Source organism: Phyllobates terribilis, unplaced genomic scaffold (assembly GCF_046119375.1).
Source record: "Phyllobates terribilis strain yellow unplaced genomic scaffold, ASM4611937v1 Scaffold_4__5_contigs__length_816908805, whole genome shotgun sequence".
Classification (NCBI taxonomy): domain Eukaryota; kingdom Metazoa; phylum Chordata; class Amphibia; order Anura; family Dendrobatidae; genus Phyllobates; species Phyllobates terribilis.
Window position 1 is genome coordinate 2,436,581 of NW_027362764.1, and position 24,953 is coordinate 2,461,533.

Below are 24,953 nucleotides of genomic sequence, written 5' to 3' on the forward strand. Positions count from 1 at the left end.
TAAATAAATAACTACAGGTACTATGGTACTTGGGTCTGGAGGAGAGTCTCCTCTTCTCCAGACCTGGGTACCATCAGCGCATTGAATCACATAATATCCGCATGTGCACATGTAGTCATGCGGATATTATGCGATTCAATGGCGGCGATTTCACCGCAATTCTGCAAAATTAATGGTATTGCTGCGGATTTTTCCACAATGATAATCCACAGAGGAAATTTCCGCAACATGTGCACAGCACATGCGGATTATCATTGGGGAACATGGCAGACCTTGCAGCAAGTGTTTTTGCGGCAGAAATAACGCCGCGGAAAAGCTTAAAAAAAAAAAGCATCATGGGCACACAGCCCAACGGTCTGCAGCGGTTTCCAGTAAGGTACGGGCCCCTGCAGCTCCATGTATCACACTTCACACTATGTCAATACATAGATGTACGACAGCTATATACATATACAGTACAGACCAAAAGTTTGGACACACCTTCTCATATAAAGATTTTTCTGTATTTTCATGACTTTGAAAATTGTACATTCACACTGAAGGCATCAAAACTATGAATTACCACATGTGGAATTATATACTTAACAAAAAAGTGTGAAACAACTGAAAATATGTCTTATATTCTAGGTTCTTCAAAGTAGCCACCTTTTGCTTTGATGACTGCTGTGCACACTCTTGGCATTCTCTTGATGAGCTTCAAGAGGTAGTCACCGGAAATGGTCTTCACTTCACAGGTGTGCCCTGTCAGGTTTAATAAGTGGGATTTCTTGCCTTATAAATGGGGCTGGGACCATCAGTTGTGTTGTGCTGAAGTCAGGTGGATACACAGCTGATAGTCCTACTGAATAGACTGTTAGAATTTGTATTATGGCAAGAAAAAAGCAGCTAAGAAAAAAAAGTGGCCATCATTACTTTAAGAAATTAAGGTCAGTCAGTGTGAAAAGTTGGGCAAACTTTGAAAGTGTCCCCAAGTGCAGTTGCAAAAACCATCAAGCGCTACAAACGAAGTGGCTCACATGAGGACTGCCCCAGGAAAGGAAGACCAAGAGTCACCTCTGGTTCTGAGAATAAGTTTATCCGAGTCACCAGCCTCAGAAATCGCAGGTTAACAGCAGCTCAGATTAGAGACCAGGTCAATGCCACACAGACTTCTAGCAGCAGACCCATCTCTACAACAACTGTTAAGAGGAGACTTTGTGCCGCAGGCCTTCATGGTAAAATAGCTGCTAGGAAACCACTGCGAAGGACAGGCAACAAGCAGAAGAGACTTGTTTGGGCTAAAGAACACAAGGAATGGACATTAGACCAGTGGAAATCTGTGCTTTGGTCTGATGAGTCCAAATTTGAGATCTTTGGTTCCCACCACCGTGTCTTTGTGCGACGCAGAAAAGGTGAACGGATGGACTCTACATGCCTGGTTCCCACCGTGATGCATGGAGGAGGAGGTGTGATGGTGGGGGGGTGCTTTGCTGGTGACACTGTTGGGGATTTATTCAAAATTGAAGGCATACTGAACCAGCATGGCTACCACAGCATCTTGCAGCGGCATGCTATTCCATCCGGTTTGCGTTTAGTTGGACCATCATTTATTTTTCAACAGGACAATGACCCCAAACACACCTCCAGGCTGTGTAAGGGCTATTCGACCAAGAAGGAGAGTGATGGGGGGGGGCTACGCCAGATGACCTGGCCTCCACAGTCACCAGACCTGAACCCAATCGAGACGGTTTGGGGTGAGCTGGACCGCAGAGTGAAGGCAAAAGGGCCAACAAGTGCTAAGCATCTCTGGGAACTCCTTCAAGATTGTTGGAAGACCATTTCCGGTGACTACCTCTTGAAGCTCATCAAGAGAATGCCAAGAGTGTGCAAAGCAGTCATCAAAGCAAAAGGTGGCTACTGTGAAGAACCTAGAATATAAGACATATTCTCAGTTGTTTCACACTTTTTTGTTAAGTATATAATTCCACATGTGGTAATTCATAGTTTTGATGCCTTCAGTGTGAATGTACAATTTTCATAGTCATGAAAACACAGAAAAATCTTTAAATGAGGTGTCCAAACTTTTGGTCTGAATATATATATAATTTCGGATCTTCGTTTTATTGCGTTTATGCAGTGAAGGACATGGCAACAAGATTCTCCAGGTTGGTACAATTACAACAACCTTAAATTATATTTTTATTCCTATATTCTAGTGGACAAAACAAAAAAAACCTTCAACGAGTCACCAATTCTCTCGCTTTATATTTTCCAAAAGCCATGACTCTTGGGGTAAGTGCACTCCACAACTTTTTCAGAGGGATTCGGCCTGCAGCGAGCATGAAAAAGGCGCAAAAAAAATACCAAAAAGAATGAACATATGCATAATGCCAAAAAGACTTGCTCTGCATATGTTCAGTCTTTTTCAGCTTATTTTAACAGCTTTGCAGTTACAATTCTAGCATTTGGAATATAATATTTCTTTATTCTAGTTTTAGCATATGATTTAACCCCCAACACCCTATGGATATATTGCTCATGGAGCAAGTTGGGATGTGTGGAGTGGACTCAGGAGCCGAGCCCGCTTCACAGGTGGTAGATGCCAGCACCTGTGTTTAACAGCGGCCGCAGAGATCTGCCCGCTGCCGTCAACCACTGAGATGCTGCCGTCAACCACTGAGATGCTGCCGTCAACCACTGAGATGCTGCTGTTAATTTCTGCCAACAGCTTTTAAAATGTTGGTGTTGCTGATGCACAGCGAGCAGCCGTAGCTCCGACTTCCTCTGAATGTCAGGTTACATCCGAAGAAGGAGGAGAGAAAACAGTTTCTTAATTAGCTACAGGGCTCGAGCAACAATATCAAGTGAACCCCGAGAGAATCAGCGTCAAAACACTGCTGGAACAGCAATGGAGGAGAGTGTAGCTATTTTATATGAGGGAAAACAGTGATTGAGAAGGGATTGTCAGTTGTGGACAAGCACCTATATAAAAATGTTTAAATCTTAACATAAATCCACCCCTCCTTGGAAAATGAGAATCTATTTTTTTTTCTACATAACGTCTGAAAATTCTTTTCACCACAAAAAGATAAAAATACTAGTTCTAAAAAAATAAACGGCCTATTGCAAGGAGAGAGGAAAGAAACAAAAATGAAAAATCACTCAGGCATTTAACGGATTAAATTTTTATTTGGTTTACAAACACAACAAAACTATATTTGTTATTTTCATTCTTAAAAAACTCGCCAATTTTGAAAAAGTAAACCATTAAACAATGGGGTCCAGAACAGATGACATTTCACAGAATGGGGGGGGGACATTACAGGATGAGACCCAGGATGGGGGACATTATGTAAGGAAACGTCCAGAATGGGAGACCTTTCTGGTGGGGGCAAGAGCCAAAGTTTGCACCAGGGGCCCGTAGCACTCTAGTTACGCCACCGTCAGCTTCTACCCCAATGTGGGGTATTATGCGGCCAGTCATTGAATATTGGTTCTCATACACAAATTATCTATAAACCTTCCCATCAGTGATACAAAGCACTAACCTGTTTGTCTGAAGTTTGCGGGGTGGGGGTGGGAGTGCCAGGCGAGGCTTCACATAGACGGTCGCCAGATGGGGCTTTAGTGACAGATGGGGAACACGAGGAAAAAGGCACCCGGCTGCCTCTGGTATTCAGCGCTGCTGACGGTCCTGATGGCTGGTGCGGCGTTGTGTCTTCGCTCTGCGGAGAGTCCCCGAGCAAAACACTTCCCTGGAACAACATAATATTGGGTCAAAATATCTGCCATCATCTCACTTGTAATGCATGTACCCGGGCCGTGATCTACAGCAAGACGAAGCCCAGCAGCGGCCCATACAGGGCTGATTATATACAGGGCTGATTATATACAGCAGGACCTCGCTACACCTCATTCTTAGCCTTCGTTACCAAGACAGATTGAGGGTCACTCGACATCACCGTTCATTACAGCATTTTTTTCCCCCTATTTTTTTTTGCTTTGGCCAAAATCACCATCAATGGTGCAAAACAAGAAGCTCAACAAGAGAAGCCAGCGCTGAGAAGGAAAACCAACAACTACAAAAAAAAAGGTTTACAGAAAGTAAACCGCAATGCAGTGCAGCTTTCCTCTTTCCTGAATACTATGGGACATCACATTAGGGTTTAGGGGTATGGTGCATTGATACGTCTCTCCGATATCGACCACATTTACACGGCTCCGTTTCTTATGTTGTATGGGTTGTATCCCAGTGCCAATTTCTGGCCTAGAAAACAGGTTCTGGCACAATTTGCATCTTTTTATTTGTCTTGTCTAGGTTTTTGTGTTACTTAATAAAGATTTACATTGTTAAAATTTTAGGAAGTGCAATCGATCGTTTGTATGATTATTTCCTTGTTTCTTTTGAATGGCGTTAATAATGGCGCCATCACTATTAAATGTGAATGAGACCTGGCTGTCAAGACCGGACAAGGTGTTCAGTGTTCCTGGCACACGTTTTCTTTGGTTATTGTGTATTCTGGTGCCTTATGGAGATAAATTTAATTTTGGTTACAAAATTTTGGTAACATCTATTTTTTAATATAAGGTAATTTGGGCACAGACTTCCCTAATATACAGGTGCATCTCACTAAATTAGAATATCAAAAAGTTTATTTCAGTTTTTCAATAAAAAAAAGTGAAACTCATATATAGAGTCATTACAAACAGTGATCTATTCCAAGTGTTTATATCTGTTCATGTTGATGATTATGGCTTACAGCCAATGAGAACACAACAGTCATTATCTCAGCAAATTAAAATAAAATAAAAAAACACCTGCAAAGGCTTCCTAAGCGTTTAAAAAGGTCCCTTAGTCTGTTTCAGTAGGCTCCACAATCATGAGGAAGACTGCTGACCTGACATATGTCCAGAAGGCAGTCACTGACACACTCCACAAGGTCCCAGAGTCTGGAGGAAGAGTGGAGAGGCCACAATGCAAGCTGCTGGAGGTCTAGTGTGACGTCTCCACAATCAGTGATGGTTTGGGGGCCATGTCATCTGCTGGTGGAGGTCCACTGTGTTTTATCAAGACCAAAGTCAGTGCAGCCGTCTACCAGTACATTTTACAGCACTTCATGCTTCCCTCTGCCGACAAGCTTTTTGGAGATGGAAATGTCATTCTCCAGCAGGACTTGGCCCCTGTCCACACGGCCAAAAGTACCAATACCTGGTTTACACACAACAGTATCACTGTGCTTGATTGGCAGCAAACTCGCCTGACCTTAACCCCATAGAGAATCTATTATAGAAAATCTATGGGGTATTGCCAAGAGGAAGATGAGAGACCCCAGACCCAACAATGCAGACGAGCTGAAGGCTGCTATCAAAGCCACCTGGGCTTCCATAACCCCTCAGCAGCCACAGGCTGATCCCTCCATGCCACAGGCTGATCCCTCCATGCCACATTGCCGCATTGATGCAGTAATTGATGCACAAGGAGCCGACCAAGTATTGAGGCATTTACTGAACAGACATTGCAGTAGGACATTGCGGATTTTAAAAACATTTTTCAAGCTGTTATAAAGTATTCTAATTTACTGAGATAATGACTTCTGTGTTTTCATTGGCTGTAAGCCATAATCATCAACATTAACAGAAATAAACACGTGAAATAGATCCCTCTGTGTGTAATGTCTCTATATAATAGATCACTCTGTGTAATGACTATATAATATAGGAGTGTCACTTTTTGTATTGAACTGAAATAAATTACCTTTTTGATGATATTCTAATTTAGTGAGATGCACCTGTAGAAGTAAAGCCAGCTGACTATCTTCTGCGCCACCTCTGCAATGTTATCTAGGGAGGAAATGGACAGCACTTTAATTTAGGAGAGGTTCTCAAAATATTTTTCAGGCTAGAAATGCACTTAAACAGGGGTTAAGAGCCCTAAAATGCAGAGGCCCCTCCTTTATCAGGGGCTCTGCACTGTTATTAGTAGAGACCCCCCATACCCATAACCTTTATCTGTATCCACATCACAGCAGCAGGGTCAGGGTAAGAGCTGGCAGTACAGGAAGCCTCCCCCTCATGGTCCTTGCTCTCAGTATGGGGACAGGAAGTCTCCTGTGCACTGAGGCATGTTGGGGCAGATTAGACCCCAGGACCGCTCATAAGAGCATCTGATAAATGTTATCTTTTAATTATATGCACTTTATGGTCTATAAACTACAGAGGTTTCCTTAGAAGGGATGAATGCACACACTACAGACCATCTAAATTACAGGGAGCACACCAGACCATGATAAAGGGCCCATGATAAAGGGCCCACAGAGCGAGATTAGTGCCAGTCCACTGCAGGACTATTGCAATAACTGTCAAACTGATTATTAAAAAAAAAGTGGTGAGTAAATTAATAGCATATTGTACTGAGGTTGTAGTAAAGATGCTGTCCAGACCAGAGATGAAAGTCTGCAGCCATTCTGTGTGTCAGGACGCCCTGGTATTGCTGGTGTGAGGGAGCACGTCTCGTCCAACCACACCACTGAGGATTCAGAAGTCTGCAGACTTTCATCCCTAGCCTGGACTACCATGGCTGTGGAGTCAGCAAGCCAAACCTCCGACTCAGACTCCTCCATTTCAATGACACCGACTCCCTCATACACGGGCTCATGTTTAAGTGATAAATTTACTGTAGCGCAGATTCATCTCAGCTAAAAGTCCAGACCCTGAGATCAGGAATAGGACATTTCATAACTTTCACAATTATGAAAAAAATATTCCCCACATACTGCATTGAACTACTGTACCCAATTTATTATATATTTTAGGAGTCGGTCCATTTTATACCAACTCCGAATCCACAGCCCTGTGGATTACCCCTTTAATTTATCCATTATGTATAGGGGATATCTTACTGACTCCTGTCGTCACAAAACAAAACTCTGCAGAGCTCTGATTTGTGTGAAGATTGAGAACGTTCACCTCCATTCATTCTCTATAGGACTGATAATTGCGGCACACATGCTTTAATGTCAGCTAGAGCGGTGTATGTGTTGCTGAATGACACCAATAAGTCCTTCAATAAATGGTCTGTACGTCTGGCATAGAGATTGTATATCTGCAGCCATGTAGGACATCGGGGCAGAGAATAAACGCCGCACTATTAGATGCTGGCAGCTCCGAGTAAAGAGATTTCTGTCGAATTGTCTTCAGCTGGGATTTAAAGTCTCCATGTCTCAGAAGCCAAATGGCATAAAACTTACTACTACAATATCCAAAACCACACGCTGGTCCCCTCTAGAGAAAAGACACGGCATTTATCAGAAAAGAGCAGTGCGACAAGCCACAGCTCCGCCAACACCAGAGGCCTCAATCATTTCACCTTCTGGGAGGAATTTCCAGCCTGCGGGATGAATGGTTGTATCACACTGCAACACACGCGCGAACACACACCTTTCCACTCACTGTTGGTCGGACATCGTAGGAAGACTATTTTAGAGATACGTGTGGATTCCACACAAAGGACATTTATGGCACATTAGTTGGCTATGCCATAAAGGTCTCGTGAGATGACGCCTTTAATTCTATGTTTAAAACAAAGGCTCAGACCAGCCCGTATAAAGGCACGGCTCACAAACTACTGCCGACAGATTATGTAACTGTGCACAAAGTTTTGCACGTCCATCTGCGACGTTACTCAGGCTAAGGATTGGGGACAAGGATTCTTATGAAGACTCGTTAGCATCGGCTCGTGTAAAGAGCACTGTCGTATGGATAGCGAACGTCTAGTGCATTCACAGGACAGGTCATACAAAGCTACTTTTCTTTCTGGCTCGTAGCGGAGGGTCCCTATGCGGACAGATACCACAGAACAAGCAGTGAAAAGTCACAAAAGCGGTCAGACATTCTCCTGTGGGACTCGGTCAGTGTCTGACGACTCCTTGACTGCAGGGGGATAATATCCATGTTCCGCTTTAATCACAGACTAAACTGTAGAGGTCCTCCCCTGCGTCCTTGGATGACTTCATTTCACCTAGTCACTGCATTAGGCAAGATGCCCAATCTGTATGTGAGCAAAGCTCAGGTAGCTCGGACAAGTGTCCAGGAGAAACTGATGCAATACCACAGACAACCTGAAGACAAGAGTGGCACTATTCTGTAAGAAAGCAGCCATTGTTTTCTAATTCTTTACAATCCCTTTTAGTGGCAGTTATTTTACGATACCTGCAGATAATTTGAGGTCTTTGGAGACAGGTTGGCTTATTATCTGATGGCATAATATAGTTTGACAACTCATTATATTATAGCAGGTCGTCTGTAATGCATGTTGTTACCTTCGTACATCGGATTTGCTTGTAGATCTCCGTCTGTTGCCTTATCCGAAACTCTAGGTCGGAAACCTGAGCTTGTAACCATGTCCACCGGCAGATAATGGCCGCCCGCTCCATCGCCCACCTCCACTCTGCGCGCCGACGAGACCTGCAGAAAAGCACCAAGTTAGGAATTCATATTATGTCTAGAAGACGAGACGCTGCATAAACAGTGCGGGAACAAGCAGGTCGCAAGATAAAACTGACGAAGGGTTAATGTTACATAAATGTTCATTAATAAAAGTATTTCCCCTCAATATAACAATGCTTAGATCCAGTCTAGAAAACAAGAGCTCCCCAAAGTCAGGACCCCCCACTTTGAAGGGTCATTAACCTTGTAGGACAATGCACAGAGAAGTCACAGCGGCTCAGGAAAGTAATACGCCAGCGCGGTGCAAAGGGTGAAATTACAGCACGAAGCTCAACCGCTCCATTTCCTGGAAGGAGCGACCAGAACAGAGGATACGGTATAAATAACCTACACAATTGAGTAAATAATGGCGCAACACTTTCAGCATCGTGAGAATGAATCCTGGCACAGTACGGAATTACTGATCACAACTCTGGGCCTTGTGAGCACGGGAAAATCTGTCTGCTCACCGATAAAGTACCGAAAGAATCACCATGCGGCTCCAGTCATCCCAGTAATGGGACCGCCGCAGAGACAGTGGACAAAGGGGTCATCAAAGTTAACAAAAAACTTACGACCCATCAAGATAAAACATCAACATTGATCGGCAATGATCTGATTTTAAGCAACTCCTTTCAGAAGTCACCTGGTTTATACATTAAGGGGTTGTCCACTACTTTCAAATTGATGCCCTATCCAAAAGGATAGGGCATCAATGGTCCCGAACACAGCACCCCCGCCGATCAGCTGTCATTGGTGCCAGCAGCGGTGGCCTCCGGCAGGAAGTGCTTACCTGCGGTGCTTGGCTGTCAAGTTGTAGTGGCCGCCAGTTGTTACTGCTCATCCGCCTCCTATTCAATTCAATGGGAGGCAGATGTGCAGTACTCGCGGCGGCCACTACAGATGGATGGCCAAGCACCGCAGGTAAGCACTTCCAGCCGGCGGCCGCCACCACCGATAACAGCAGATTGGAGGGGGGTGCCAGTTAAGGCATCAATGTGACTTCTTTAATTTTTATGGTGATGTGACTGAACGAGGTCTCATTTTTGGCTGACGATGCACTTGCATTTGTTACGGGAATTTAAAGGGCGTTAGTCTAATGTGAATGGAGGCTACCGGGGGAGAGACAGAGGGAAGGATCCCGCCTGCTGAACGGCGGCGGCCGGGGGAGAGACAGAGGGAAGGATCCCGCCTGCTGAACGGCGACGGCCGGGGGAGAGACAGAGGGAAGGATCCCGCCTGCTGAACGGCGGCGGCCGGGGGAGAGACAGAGGGAGGGATCCCGCCTGCTGAACGGCGGCGGCCGGGGGAGAGACAGAGGGAAGGATCCCGCCTGCTGAACGGCGGCGGCCGGGGGAGAGACAGAGGGAAGGATCCCGCCTGCTGAACGGCGGCGGCCGGGGGAGAGACAGAGGGAAGGATCCCGCCTGCTGAACGGCGGCGGCCGGGGGAGAGACAGAGGGAAGGATCCCGCCTGCTGAACGGCGGCGGCCGGGGGAGAGACAGAGGGAAGGATCCCGCCTGCTGAACGGCGGCGGCCGGGGGAGAGACAGAGGGAAGGATCCCGCCTGCTGAACGGCAGCAGCCGCCGGGGGATAGACAGAAGGAAGGATCCCACCTGCTGAACGGCAGCAGCCGCTGGGGGATAGACAGAAGGAAGGATCCCACCTGCTGAACGGCAGCCGCCGCCGGGGGATAGACAGAAGGAAGAATCCCACCTGCTGAACGGCAGCAGCCGCCGGGGGATAGACAGAAGGAATGATCCCGCCTGCCCCTTTTGCTCTCTATGAGATATGAGGAGCCTGGCAGCTGCCCTCAGGACACAGGAACGCTTGGCCGAGCGCTCGGTATATGGGAAAGCAGGGGGAGGTAGCTGTTGGCTAAACAATCGTTCTGGTAATGACTAGCTAATATGTACGGAGGGCTTGAGAATAGTCCAGTATCTGATCACTTGGAGTCTGACTAGTCGCAGATAAAGAGCTTCTTTCATCATTTGGGGGGATTCATTTGTGGCCTTTCATCATGAAACTTCCAATTAATAGTCTACTTCTGTGCACTACATTGATCTGTAGCTGAAATCTAAGGGTTTGTTCACACATGGCGTTTTTTGCAGTTGTTTTATCTGCAGTCAAAGCAATGCGCACAAAACGCAGCAAATGGCAGATTTTGATTTTTCTACACATTAATAAAGTTAGTTTTATCTACCAAAACTGCTGCAATAAACCGCACAAAGGTTATGTATTTCCTGGTTGAAAGAAAACAAAGGGCAAAAAAAAAAACAACCCCTCACTATGCAAGAACTAACATGCTGCAGATTTTCAAACACTGTTCTCAAGTTCAGTCCGGTATAAAAATCTGCATGAGATCCTAAACACTCATTGCTCTGGCTGGTAATGTACATTGTGGCTTATTTTTAGCCCGGAAGAAATGGAAAAAAAAAAAAAAAAAAAAAAAAACTAAAAACAGCTGCAGAAGAAAATAGCCTAGATCCTGCAGATCGTCATACGGATTAGGCCCGTTCCATTGTGCCCAGTTTTTCTTGCAGACTTTTCTGTGCATGTGAATGGGGATTACAAAGAGCACAGTCCGATTCACTGAAGCCAGAATGTAATTGGATTTGATGCGGACTCCGGCGCAGAATCCATATCTAAACTGGTGTCCAACCCTGCATGCATGATGGACCCTTGTACAGCTTTTCTCTCCTTCCAGGTCATGTTAATCACCCACATAAAATAATAAAATAAAAAGGACAGGGAGTGTGATCCATACAAAGCATAATAAGGAAGAAGCGAACCTGTGCATAATGCAGGCGTCCCGGGATCTGTGCAGACATTGCAGGAATACATATAAATAGCGTTTACATTTTTTTTTTTTTTTTTTTTTTAATGGGTAAAGAGGATGATTTAGACCATTTGAATTATTTTTATTTTTTTTTTACTTCTAGTCCCCTTAGAGACTAAAGCATCAGTTAATAAAATACAGCATATATATTGTAAAAGCGGCAGGTCCTGTTTACACAGGAGATGAGCTGCTGCGTAAAAAAAAAGCCATCAGCAGACTAGCGCTCGCTCCTTTGGCGCCAATCTAGGCCATGTTTATAATCGGCAATGACTGGGAACACGGTCTGACACCCAGTAGTAAAGGCTGGCTTTACACGTAGCATCCGACAACTAGCAATATAATCTAACATGAATATTTGTCATGCGACAGTGAAATCGCAGCACCACATTGTGACATTACATCTAATGGTTTTCCTATGGCGTCGCACTGCAACCTGTGACTGTTGCAAATGTTTCCAAATTAGTTGAATTTCATGTCGTAATATCGCTAGCAACCGTATGATTTTGCTTTAAAAAAAAAAAAATAGTCTGAAAATTGCTGTTGTGTGACAAAGTGGCCAAAATGGGGCCGCATCCTAATATAGCTTGTGTGTGGATTTGCACATACTGGTTTTGTGACTTTAAGGGGTTGTCCAGGCTAGGGATAAAAGTCTGCAGACACTGACTACAGGCTGCAAGTAAGCGATTTGCACATTCTATCACATGCAGACTAAACGTTTGAGACCTGAACTGAGAGAAGCCAGACGCGTCTATCTGCATACATGCGGTCACGCGCACACCTCCTGCTGTCACAATGCAGCAGTCTGCAATCATACGGAGGAGTGACAGCAGACTAGTCCCAGGACTCCACAAGCCCTTTAATTTAGCAGTTGTCCCTTCTCTAAACATCTTGACTGACACCAGAGCTCGTGGACAGTAATGAGGCCCAAAGATTTGTGGAAGGTCTCGCAGGCTGAGCAGAGCGTGCTGCCGTTTACTGTGAAATCTCTGTATACAGCCGTATGTCAGCGCTGAATTACGCACACCCCAATTGAAACTCTACGAGCATATTTGTGATACTAAATAAGGATAAACGCACAAGGCCAGAAAATGCAATTCAGCCAGATGCAATCGCAAATAAAGCATGCAACTGCAGAAGAATTTAATGGGGTTTTCTACTACTGGACACCCGAGTTTAGTCAATTCAGAATATTCTCGGCTCCAGCAGCAGCGGGGGCTCCAGCAGCGTCAGTGCTGCGGTTACCAGCGGTGATGTGACTTGTTGGATGCAGCCGGCACATGATACAAGTCATGTCACTCTCCAGGAACAGCGGCGCCCACATTGCTGCAGTGTACATTTTACTTTATAAGGGGGGGTCTGCGGTTGTATTTTAGTGAACAAACTCTTTAAAGACTAAGTTTTCTGCATTTTTTTGTTCAAATTTTGCATGCACCAATTTGCTTGCACATTTGTGGTCTCAAGACCCCCACAGACTGCTCTACAGACACCTTGATAAGTCTGAAGCTCAGGAGAAGACATAACCAGCTTCATAGCATATGCTTTCTATCGAATCAGTACCCCGCTGTATGTGAGCTCACAGGGTCTATTGAGAGATCCATCTCAGGACCTGGAACCCCACTAATCGGCAAAACATTAAAGCACAAGCTAAATATTAAAAAACAAACAAAAGCGCACAACGGTGTGTCTTCTATTAGCCCTAAAAGTTTATAAAATAGAAATATTACATAAGTTACCCCAGACAGATACAGAATATCATCTAGACCCTTTTAACCATCTACTAGAAGACTATGAAGTAGCCAGCATTTCCGTTTTTTGGTTCCTGGATCGGTCCCTTCTCTTGTTTTCAGTAAACTGATAACCCCGGCCGTCTGTTTATTGCATAACACGACCATCGGTGCCTCCTGCTCTCACTTGTCATGAGAAGGTAATCTACCTCTGCTGTCAGTAATCAGATGGGGCCCTTCGATTTTATAATTAAGCATGCCGGAAGCCATATCCCCAGAAGGGCAGAAACGGGAGAGCAGAGTAAGCTGCCGCCACGCACCTATGAGGAAGCAAAAGGATCAAGCACTGAAATCCAACATGCCCAATCCTTCTAAGAGGCCAGGAAAGAGCTAGGAGATCCAGGACACATTAGATGGCAGGTTCAAAAGAAAAAGGGGTCCTTCCAGAGGTGGTCTGGTGGTGCCACCTTCTACACTGGCACCAATGGTATCGCTCAGTGCCGCTTCTATATTCTGTAGTGGGATGGTGCAGTGTGCGCACCAAGTAGATAGCAGGGAGCCAGACGTCCATATGAATGAGTAGAAGGAAAACAGTGTAATTTGATAAACTTATTATCGGGCCGTCCATGACCTATTTTCTAGCTTCTGACGCCCTTCAGAAAGCGCAGTAATTAATAGGAAGCTCAGTGTTGTGTCTAAAGTGTATATACAACACCGAGCAAAATCTAAAGTTCAGTTGTCGTCTGCTTCATGCTTCCTGAGCAATGTCTGCGCTATTGGAGCCGACTTGTACTCAAACACCGGCGTTTTGGGAATAAAAACAAGAACACTTTGAAAATAAGTGCAGGAACGGCACGACTTGGCCGACTAGTCTGAGGCTTATTCCCACTACTTTCCTCTAGACTGACAGGTGTCTTATGTGCAAATAGGGAGAGACCTGTCAGTCAAAGGTATCGGGGTGGGGGAGAAGCCACCGGGACTAGCCTCAGACTAGTCGGCCGATAGAGGCGCCGGATGGCTTCTCAGCCACAGCCATCGTACAGGGCAGCACCAAAAATCAGATGACAGGTTTCTTTAATCCCAGTTAACCAAACATTAAAGCATTGTTACTTTTTTTTTTTTTTTTTTTTTTTTTTGCATACATGCAAATATATAAAGTTGAGACTAACAGAAGGGATCCCAAAATGATTCTGCATTGGGACAAGCTTCCGAGAAGCGGCCCCTCACCCGATACAAGGTTGACGTGTTTCTGCCATTACTGTCATGTTGCTAAGCGATTAACAAACTCAATGAACGAAGCGGCAGAGAACGACCGGTCCGTCTCTGGTGTATCCATCCTCCCACATCACAGGGGACAGAGTCACCAGGTGTCTGGTGTCGTTAGTAGTCAGAATGCATGCACGCCTGGCCCGAACTGAGCATGCATTTCTAGGTGTGGGGAGGGAGTGATGTAATGAAGCTGTACGGCCACCAGGGGTCAGCGTTGTTTTTAGCCACCAAAACAAATTCTCAATGTTCAAAAGGAAAATACAGAAATGCTGAAAGACGAGCAAACTAAAAGCTGGAATGTCACCAAGTGCAAAGAGCAGCTGTGGCCGGGTGTGCAAAGGCTGCGGGGTTTTCAGTCTAGCATTGAGGGAATCAGATGCGTCATCAATTCAGAATGCTGCACGGGTTTGATAAAATAGATTAGGACCCATGAATGATATTCTCTCCCCTCTCCATGTCAAATCGTGCAGGAGTTGCATCCCTTAAAATCAGAGGTAAGCCGACTGCAGCCCTCCAGGTCTTGGTATAGAAGCGGTCACATGCCGCACTACTAACACTAACAGCGATGGGAGCCCCAGTATTGCAGCGCACGGACACCGCGGCCATAGACTGACTGCAGAGGTTGCACACTGAGACTTGTAAAGACCCAAAGGACTGGAGGGCTCACAGCGACAGTCCGGCGAAAACAAGTTGTCAAATATCCAGGGGCTAAGAGATAAGTTGGTTGGGGTCTGACCGATGGGAGCCACACTAATCACCAGAATGGGGAGCTTTTATCCCTGTCAGTAGGTCAATGCAGCTCCATTTATTCCCTATGAGGCTGCGGAGCGCTGTCCTTGATTTTTTTTTTTTTTTTTTTTTTTTTAACAGCCCCATAGAGAATGAAAGGAGCAGAGTTGAGATAAAATTACCCTTTCTGCCGCTTTGTGGGTGTCCTGCACCAATCAGCAAGTTGTCACTGAACAAGTCCTTTAAATGCCGGATCAGAGAAATGAAGGGGTACATATAGTTTATTTTATATGCTGCTTTATTTTCTTTTCTTTTTTTAAAGCTGAATAACCCATAAAAAGCAGTAAAACTACTCTGATTGAAGTCTGGTGATAAAACCACACTGGCCACAAGTTAACAGAACTGCATTACATCTGCTTCACCATACACATGTGACTCCAAACCCACCACTCAATAAGAAAAGCCATTTTATCAGTGTCCTTTTAGAAAATCTGCAATACGTCTGCCCCATAACTGTGTAGCAGAGCGAAGTCTCCTCACAAGACGCTGATCACACTGAGCGATAAATGCCATTAATCGAGGCGGGGAGACTGCGGCGGGGTCCCGCTGCTTCCTCCAGTGCACCCTGTAGACACATCTGTTCAGTCACTGATAACGCTATAGTCCGCTGTAATCAGTACAGGGCGAGACCGATCCCCGACAATCAGTAACTCATTTAAAGCCCTAACACAAAAGTGTCACATGACAGGAGTTATGGGAAGATGTGACATCTATAGCCCATACATAAGTCTATAACATATGTCTATATGATGCTGACAAGGATGAAGAAATGTAGAAATTCCTTAAGAATGTGAACCGACAGCCAACAAGACTTCCACAGCCTCCCCTGAGTAATGGCCTTTGTACAGCCCCCTATAAGCAGCTGACACTATGCGGGTTACATGAACGGGGCGTGTATACAGTACTGCCCCATCCCTGCCCCTATATAACCTCCTTCATGCAAAAAAATAAATACATTTAAAAAAAAAAAAAAAGTACACACAATTGTGGCCAGACGTTTTAGATTTATAAAAAATGATCACATTAATTGCAAAAAAAAAAAAAAAATTGTTGAAGTCGTTACTTCTCTTGAGAATTAAATCACAAAACCCCCATTTCCACTGAATTGCAGCTCTGGACACAAAAAGACATGTCTGACAGTGATCAGAGCAGACTGGCTGCTTTGAAAGGAGGCTGGTGCTTGAAATCATTTTTTCCAATAACTAGGATTACCTCCAAGGAAACAAGTGAAGTCATCATTGCTTTGCATCAAAAGGGTTTACAGGCAAGGACATTGCTGCTTGTAAGATTTCCCTTAAAAATCAAACATTTATTGAATCATCAAGAACCTTAAAGAGGTTCAATCGGGGCATCCCACATAGTCCAGCAAGGAACATCTACAAAAGAGGATTTAGTTACTGGATCGGTTCAACATCAATGCAGAGCTCGCTCAGGAACGGCAGCAGACTGAAGTAAACAATCAGCACGAAGCAACCTACCGTATACTAGATAGTCCTGTGTAAACTATGGCAGTTCTCACTGTTCTGTTCACCACAGAGAATGAGGATTACCTTGACTCATTCACGATTACCTTCTAGTGTAAATACACATTAAGTGACTCACTGAATAAAAACATTGAAATTTTGGGCCCATGGTCAGGAAGCTCCCCAGATCTGGATCCCATTGAGAACATGTGATCAATTTAGAAAAAGTGAAAAACAAAATAAAAATCAAGTTGTGGTAAACTGAACCCTGATCCCGAGACAAAAACGGGCGTCCAATCAATCAGGATCGGACCATGTGCCAGGGCAAAGAGCAGATGTCTGGAGAATAAGGGGCATCGCTGGAAATGATGAGGCAGCACAGAAACTTCATGGATTTGTCAAATGACAGCAACATCTTCTGAAATGCTGGATAATTGTATGTCAGTAACCACTGAAACATCCGAATAAAAGCGCAAAAACAGAGGTAAAATATGAAAACCAAAATCTGCAGCAGTCTCAACTTTTGGCCACAACTGTACACCTGTATAATATTATAATACATACCTGGAGCCGGCAGCACACACTCCTGTATGCCATCATACACACCAGAGGTGCACCAACTGTGGCCCAGGGGCCATATGCAACCCTGCAATGCTCCTGTGTGGCCCCCAGCCATCTGACTCCTCTGTGTTCTGCAACTACCAAACTATGGGGAGAGCCGCACTCACTGATCATCTGACTCTGAAGAGTGGAGCAGACGACCGTCTATCTCTGAACTTCCAGAGATGAAGACCCCACTAGATTACGGCATATCTAGCAGCGCCGATGAACACCGTGGGTCACAATAGCCCTTCAAATTTTATGTGGCCCTTGGAGTTTTACAATCACAAGATGCAGCACTTGGACCACATCTCTGATATACACTCACATTGGGGGCTAGCTGTATATACTACTGTATACTAACAGTATATACACAGCCCAAACCCTGATGTAGATATTCCTGTATACCTCCTCGGTAGATTCTCACTCACCCCCGATACGGTAGTATATACCCCTGTATAGCATCAGTATATACAGGCAGGACTGTGGAGTCGGTATGCCAAACCTCCGACTCCTCAATTTCCACGACCCTGATTCATCTCAGGTGAAAGTCCAGACCCTGAGATCAGGAATAGGACAGACATTTATAGGACATTTCATAACTTTCCCAAATTCTTATGTAAAAATATTCCCCACAAACTGCATTGAACTACTGCACCCAATTTATTATAGATTTTAGGAGTCGGACCAGGTCCATTTTCTACCAACTCCACAGCCCTGTATACAGGTGCATCTCACAAAATTCTCTATGGGGTTAAAGAAGTTGGCCACAACTTTTTATTATGCCCCTAAAGTATCCCCCCGGGGCCCATAAGTGTCTTTGTAATTACCTTCTGTTGGAGGTTCTGCCTGTGAGCGGCGCTATCGCTGGCCGCTCACAGGCATCACGTGACCCCGCGCTGACTTCACAACAAGTGAGGCGAGACTCAGTGCTGGGGTCCCCGCGGTGGCTGCTGGGTTGTGGGCAGTGTTACACCACGCGTCACACCCAGCATCCACCACACACTTTCCCGATGAATGAGGAGAGGCAGAGCGCGCGGTGGATGCTGGGTGTGACGCGCAGCCACCGGTGGAACGCGGAAGAGGGACACCCGGCTGCAGCCTGGACTTGTAGTGACGTCAGCGGATTTCAGAGCCGGCTGCAGCCGGGTGTCACGTGATGCCTGTGAGCAGCCAGTGATAGCGCCACTCACAGGCAGTAACTGCAACAGAAGGTAATTACAAAAAACACTTATGGACCCCGGGGGATATATTGGGGAGGGGATAATAAGTAGTTGACAACCCCTTTAAAAGGTCAGGCAAGTTTGCTGCCAATCAAGCACAGTGATCCTGTTGTGTGTAAACCAGGTATTGGTACTTTTGGCCGTGTGGACAGGGGCCAAGTCCTGCTGGAGAATGACATTTCCATCTCCATAAAGCTTGTCGGCAGAGGGAAGCATGAAGTGCTGTAAAATGTCCTGGTAGACAGCTGCGCTGACTTTGGTCTTGATAAAACACAGTGGACCTCCACCAGCAGATGACATGACCCCCCAAACCATCACTGATTGTGGAGACATCACACTAGACCTCCAGCAGCTTGGATTGTGGCCTCTCCACTCTTCCTCCAGACTATGGGACCTTGTGGAGTGTGTCAGTGACTGCCTTCTGGACATCTGTCAGGTCAGCAGTCTTGCCCATGATTGTGGAGCCTACTGAAACAGACTAAGGGACCTTTTTAAATACTTACGATGCCTTTGCAGGTGTGGTTAATTATTTTAATATACTGAGATAATGACTGTGTTTTCATTGGCTGTAAGCCATAATCAACAGAAATAAACACATGAAATAGATCACTCTATAATATAGGAGTTACACTTTTTGGATTGAAGAACTGAAATAAATTAACTTTTTGATGATATTCTAATTTTGTGAGATGCACCTGTATACACTCACCCCCAGTATATACTGCCTCGGTAGTTCTGCACTCACCCCCAGTTCTGCAGTATATACCCCTGTATATAGTACAGACCAAAAGTTTGGACAACTTCTCATTTAAAGATTTTTCGGTATTTTCATGACTATAAAAATTGTACATTCACACTGAAGGCATCAAAACTATGAATTAACACATGTGGAATTATATACCTAACAAAAAAGTGTGAAACAGCTGAAAATATGTCTTATATTCTAGGTTCTTCACAGTAGCCACCTTTTGCTTTGATGACTGCTTTGCACACTCTTGGCATTCTCTTGATGAGCTTCAAGAGGTAGTCACCGGAAATGGTCTTCCAACAATCTTGAAGGAGTTCCCAGAGATGCTTAGCACTTGTTGGCCCTTTTGCCTTCACTCTGCGGTCCAGCTCACCCCAAACCATCTCGATTGGGTTCAGGTCTGGTGACTGTGGAGGCCAGGTCATCTGGCGTAGCCCCCCATCACTCTCCTTCTTGGTCAAATAGCCCTTACACAGCCTGGAGGTGTTTGGGGTCATTGTCCTGTTGAAAAATAAATGATGGTCCAACTAAATGCAAACCAGATGGAATAGCATGCCGCTGCAAGATGCTGTGGTAGCCATGCTGGATCAGTATGCCTTCAATTTTGAATAAATCCCCAACAGTGTCACCAGCAAAGCCCCCCCACACCATCACACCTCCTCCTCCATGCTTCACCGTGGGAACCAGGCATGTAGAGTCCATCCGTTCACCTTTTCTGCGTCGCACAAAGACACGATGGTTGGAACCAAAGATCTCAAATTTGGACTCAGCAGACCAAAGCACAGATTTCCACTGGTCTAATGTCCATTCCTTGTGTTCTTTAGCCCAAACAAGTCTCTTCTGCTTGTTGCCTGTCCTTAGCAGTGGTTTCCTAGCAGCTATTTTACCATGAAGGCCTGCGGCACAAAGTCTCCTCTTAACAGTTGTTGTAGAGATGTGTCTGCTGCTAGAAGTCTGTGTGGCATTGACCTGGTCTCTAATCTGAGCTGCTGTTAACCTGCGATTTCTGAGGCTGGTGACTCGGATAAACTTATTCTCAGAAGCAGAGGTGACTCTTGGTCTTCCTTTCCTGGGGCGGTCCTCATGTGAGAGTTTCTTTGTAGCGCTTGATGGTTTTTGCAACTGTACTTGGGGACACTTTCAAAGTTTTCCCAATTTTTCACACTGGCTGACCTTCATTTCTTAAAGTAATGATGGCCACTTGTTTATCTTTACTTAGAATTTGTATTATGGCAAGAAAAAAGCAGCTAACAGTCTATTCAGTAGGACTATCAGCTGTGTATCCACCAGACTTCTGCACAACACAACTGATGGTCCCAACCCCATTTATAAGGCAAGAAATCCCACTTGTTAAACCTCACAGGGCACACCTGTGAAGTGAAACCCATTTCTGGTGACTACCTCTTGAAGCTCATCAAGAGAATGCCAAGAGTGTGCAAAGCAGTCATCAAAGCAAAAGGTGGCTCCTTTGAAGAACCTAGAATATAAGACATATTTTCAGTTGTTTCACACTTTTTTGTTAAGTATATAATTCCACATGTGTTAATTCATAGTTTTGATGCCTTCAGTGTGAATGTACAATTTTCAAAGTCATGAAAATACAGAAAAATCTTTAAATGAGAAGGTGTGTCCAAACTTTTGGTCTGTACTGTACATACACTCGCGCCCGGTCCGGCAGAATATACCCCTGTATACCATCAGTGTATACACTAATTCCCGGTCCAGTAGTATATACCCATGTATCAGTGTATACCTCCTCGGTAGTTGTGCCCCCAGTCTGGCAGTGTATATACTCATGCAATCACCCCCTGTCCAGCAGCATATACCCCTGTATACCAACAGTATATACACTTTTGCACTCACCCCTGGTCTGCAAGTATTTATACTCCTGTATACCATCAGTGTATTAATTCATGCACTCACCCCCTGTCCAGCAGTATATACCCCTGTATACCAACAATATACACTCATGCACTTGCTCCTGGACGGGCAAAATATATGCCCGAATACCACCAATGTATACCTCCTCCGTAGTTGTGCAAGCATCCCCGATCCAGCAGAATATACTCCTGTATACTAACTATATATAAACTCATGCACTCGCCCCCACTCCTGCAGTATATACTCCTGTATACCATCAATGTAGACACTCATGCACTCACTCCCGGTCCTGCAGTATGCACTGCTTTATACCCCGCATACACATGTGCATTCACCCCCGGTCCAGCAGAATATACTCGTGTATACCATCAGAATATACATTCACGCACTCGCCCCCAGTCCGGCAGTATATACCCGTGTATACATTCAACACTGTCTGGCAGTATATACTCCTGTGTACGAACAGTAAATACACTTGTGCACTCACCCCAGATCCAGTAGCATATACTGTGTATCACCTCTCCTCAGTAGTTGTATACGCATCCCAGGTCCAGCAGTATATACTCCTGTAGACCATCAGTGTATACATTCATGCACTCTTCCTCAGACCAACAGTATATACCCGTGTATCCAGGGCTGTGGAGTCAGTAAGCCAAACCTCCGACTCCCAACTCCTCAATTTCCAGGAATCCAACATACACGGCTCATGTTTAAGTGATGAATTTACTGTAACACGGATTAATCTCAGCTAAAAGTCCAGACCCTGAGATCAGGAATAGGACAGACATTTATAGGACATTTCATAACTTTCCCAAATTCTTATGAAAATATATTCCCCACAAACTGCATTGAACTACTGCACCCAATTTATTATATATTTTAGGAGTTGGACACAGACTCCAACTCCACAGCCCTGCGTGTATCAGTGAATACCACCATGGTAATTGCGCACTCACCCCCTGTCCTGCAGTATATACCCCAGTATACCATCAGTAAATACATACCCCCCCCCACAGCAGCGTATACCATCAGTACATATACACACACCCCCGGTTCAGCAGTGTATACCCGAGTAACAGTATATACCTCCTAGGTAGTTGGGTAATCACCCCCGGCCCTGCAGTATATACACTCCTGTATACCTCAATGGTTGCTGTACACTCACCCCCGGTCCAGCAGTGTATACCTTCAGTGTACACCCTCACCCCCGGTCCGGCAGTATACATACTCCTGTATACCTTCAGTGTACACCCTCACCCCCGGTCCGGCAGTATACATACTCCTGTATACCTTCAGTGTACACCCTCACCCCCGGTCCGGCAGTATACATACTCCTGTATACCTTCAGTGTACACCCTCACCCCCGGTCCGGCAGTATACATACTCCTGTATACCTTCAGTGTACACCCTCACCCCCGGTCCGGCAGTATACATACTCCTGTATACCTTCAGTGTACACCCTCACCCCCGGTCCGGCAGTATACATACTCCTGTATACCTTCAGTGTACACCCTCACCCCCGGTCCGGCAGTATACATACTCCTGTATACCTTCAGTGTACACCCTCACCCCCGGTCCGGCAGTATACATACTCCTGTATACCTTCAGTGTACACCCTCACCCCCGGTCCGGCAGTATACATACTCCTGTATACCTTCAGTGTACACCCTCACCCCCGGTCCGGCAGTATACATACTCCTGTATACCTTCAGTGTACACCCTCACCCCCGGTCCGGCAGTATACATACTCCTGTATACCTTCAGTGTACACCCTCACCCCCGGTCCGGCAGTATACATACTCCTGTATACCTTCAGTGTACACCCTCACCCCCGGTCCGGCAGTATACATACTCCTGTATACCTTCAGTGTACACCCTCACCCCCGGTCCGGCAGTATACATACTCCTGTATACCTTCAGTGTACACCCTCACCCCCGGTCCGGCAGTATACATACTCCTGTATACCTTCAGTGTACACCCTCACCCCCGGTCCGGCAGTATACATACTCCTGTATACCTTCAGTGTACACCCTCACCCCCGGTCCGGCAGTATACATACTCCTGTATACCTTCAGTGTACACCCTCACCCCCGGTCCGGCAGTATACATACTCCTGTATACCTTCAGTGTACACCCTCACCCCCGGTCCGGCAGTATACATACTCCTGTATACCTTCAGTGTACACCCTCACCCCCGGTCCGGCAGTATACATACTCCTGTATACCTTCAGTGTACACCCTCACCCCCGGTCCGGCAGTATACATACTCCTGTATACCTTCAGTGTACACCCTCACCCCCGGTCCGGCAGTATACATACTCCTGTATACCTTCAGTGTACACCCTCACCCCCGGTCCGGCAGTATACATACTCCTGTATACCTTCAGTGTACACCCTCACCCCCGGTCCGGCAGTATACATACTCCTGTATACCTTCAGTGTACACCCTCACCCCCGGTCCGGCAGTATACATACTCCTGTATACCTTCAGTGTACACCCTCACCCCCGGTCCGGCAGTATACATACTCCTGTATACCTTCAGTGTACACCCTCACCCCCGGTCCGGCAGTATACATACTCCTGTATACCTTCAGTGTACACCCTCACCCCCGGTCCGGCAGTATACATACTCCTGTATACCTTCAGTGTACACCCTCACCCCCGGTCCGGCAGTATACATACTCCTGTATACCTTCAGTGTACACCCTCACCCCCGGTCCGGCAGTATACATACTCCTGTATACCTTCAGTGTACACCCTCACCCCCGGTCCGGCAGTATACATACTCCTGTATACCTTCAGTGTACACCCTCACCCCCGGTCCGGCAGTATACATACTCCTGTATACCTTCAGTGTACACCCTCACCCCCGGTCCGGCAGTATACATACTCCTGTATACCTTCAGTGTACACCCTCACCCCCGGTCCGGCAGTATACATACTCCTGTATACCTTCAGTGTACACCCTCACCCCCGGTCCGGCAGTATACATACTCCTGTATACCTTCAGTGTACACCCTCACCCCCGGTCCGGCAGTATACATACTCCTGTATACCTTCAGTGTACACCCTCACCCCCGGTCCGGCAGTATACATACTCCTGTATACCTTCAGTGTACACCCTCACCCCCGGTCCGGCAGTATACATACTCCTGTATACCTTCAGTGTACACCCTCACCCCCGGTCCGGCAGTATACATACTCCTGTATACCTTCAGTGTACACCCTCACCCCCGGTCCGGCAGTATACATACTCCTGTATACCTTCAGTGTACACCCTCACCCCCGGTCCGGCAGTATACATACTCCTGTATACCTTCAGTGTACACCCTCACCCCCGGTCCGGCAGTATACATACTCCTGTATACCTTCAGTGTACACCCTCACCCCCGGTCCGGCAGTATACATACTCCTGTATACCTTCAGTGTACACCCTCACCCCCGGTCCGGCAGTATACATACTCCTGTATACCTTCAGTGTACACCCTCACCCCCGGTCCGGCAGTATACATACTCCTGTATACCTTCAGTGTACACCCTCACCCCCGGTCCGGCAGTATACATACTCCTGTATACCTTCAGTGTACACCCTCACCCCCGGTCCGGCAGTATACATACTCCTGTATACCTTCAGTGTACACCCTCACCCCCGGTCCGGCAGTATACATACTCCTGTATACCTTCAGTGTACACCCTCACCCCCGGTCCGGCAGTATACATACTCCTGTATACCTTCAGTGTACACCCTCACCCCCGGTCCGGCAGTATACATACTCCTGTATACCTTCAGTGTACACCCTCACCCCCGGTCCGGCAGTATACATACTCCTGTATACCTTCAGTGTACACCCTCACCCCCGGTCCGGCAGTATACATACTCCTGTATACCTTCAGTGTACACCCTCACCCCCGGTCCGGCAGTATACATACTCCTGTATACCTTCAGTGTA

General features: G+C 46.0%; 1 protein-coding gene across 1 annotated transcript in view; it reads right to left on the bottom strand.

The window, feature by feature from the left end:
- Window positions 1-24,953, bottom strand: part of LOC141264749 (KAT8 regulatory NSL complex subunit 1-like) — an 80,988-nt gene that overhangs the window by 34,001 nt on the left and 22,034 nt on the right. The window contains exons 2-3 of the mRNA XM_073677011.1: window positions 8,298-8,442; window positions 3,528-3,734 (exon numbers count right to left, since the gene is read on the bottom strand). Coding sequence (XP_073533112.1) covers window positions 3,528-3,734; window positions 8,298-8,442 — 352 coding nt within the window. The remainder of the gene's footprint in view (window positions 1-3,527; window positions 3,735-8,297; window positions 8,443-24,953) is intronic.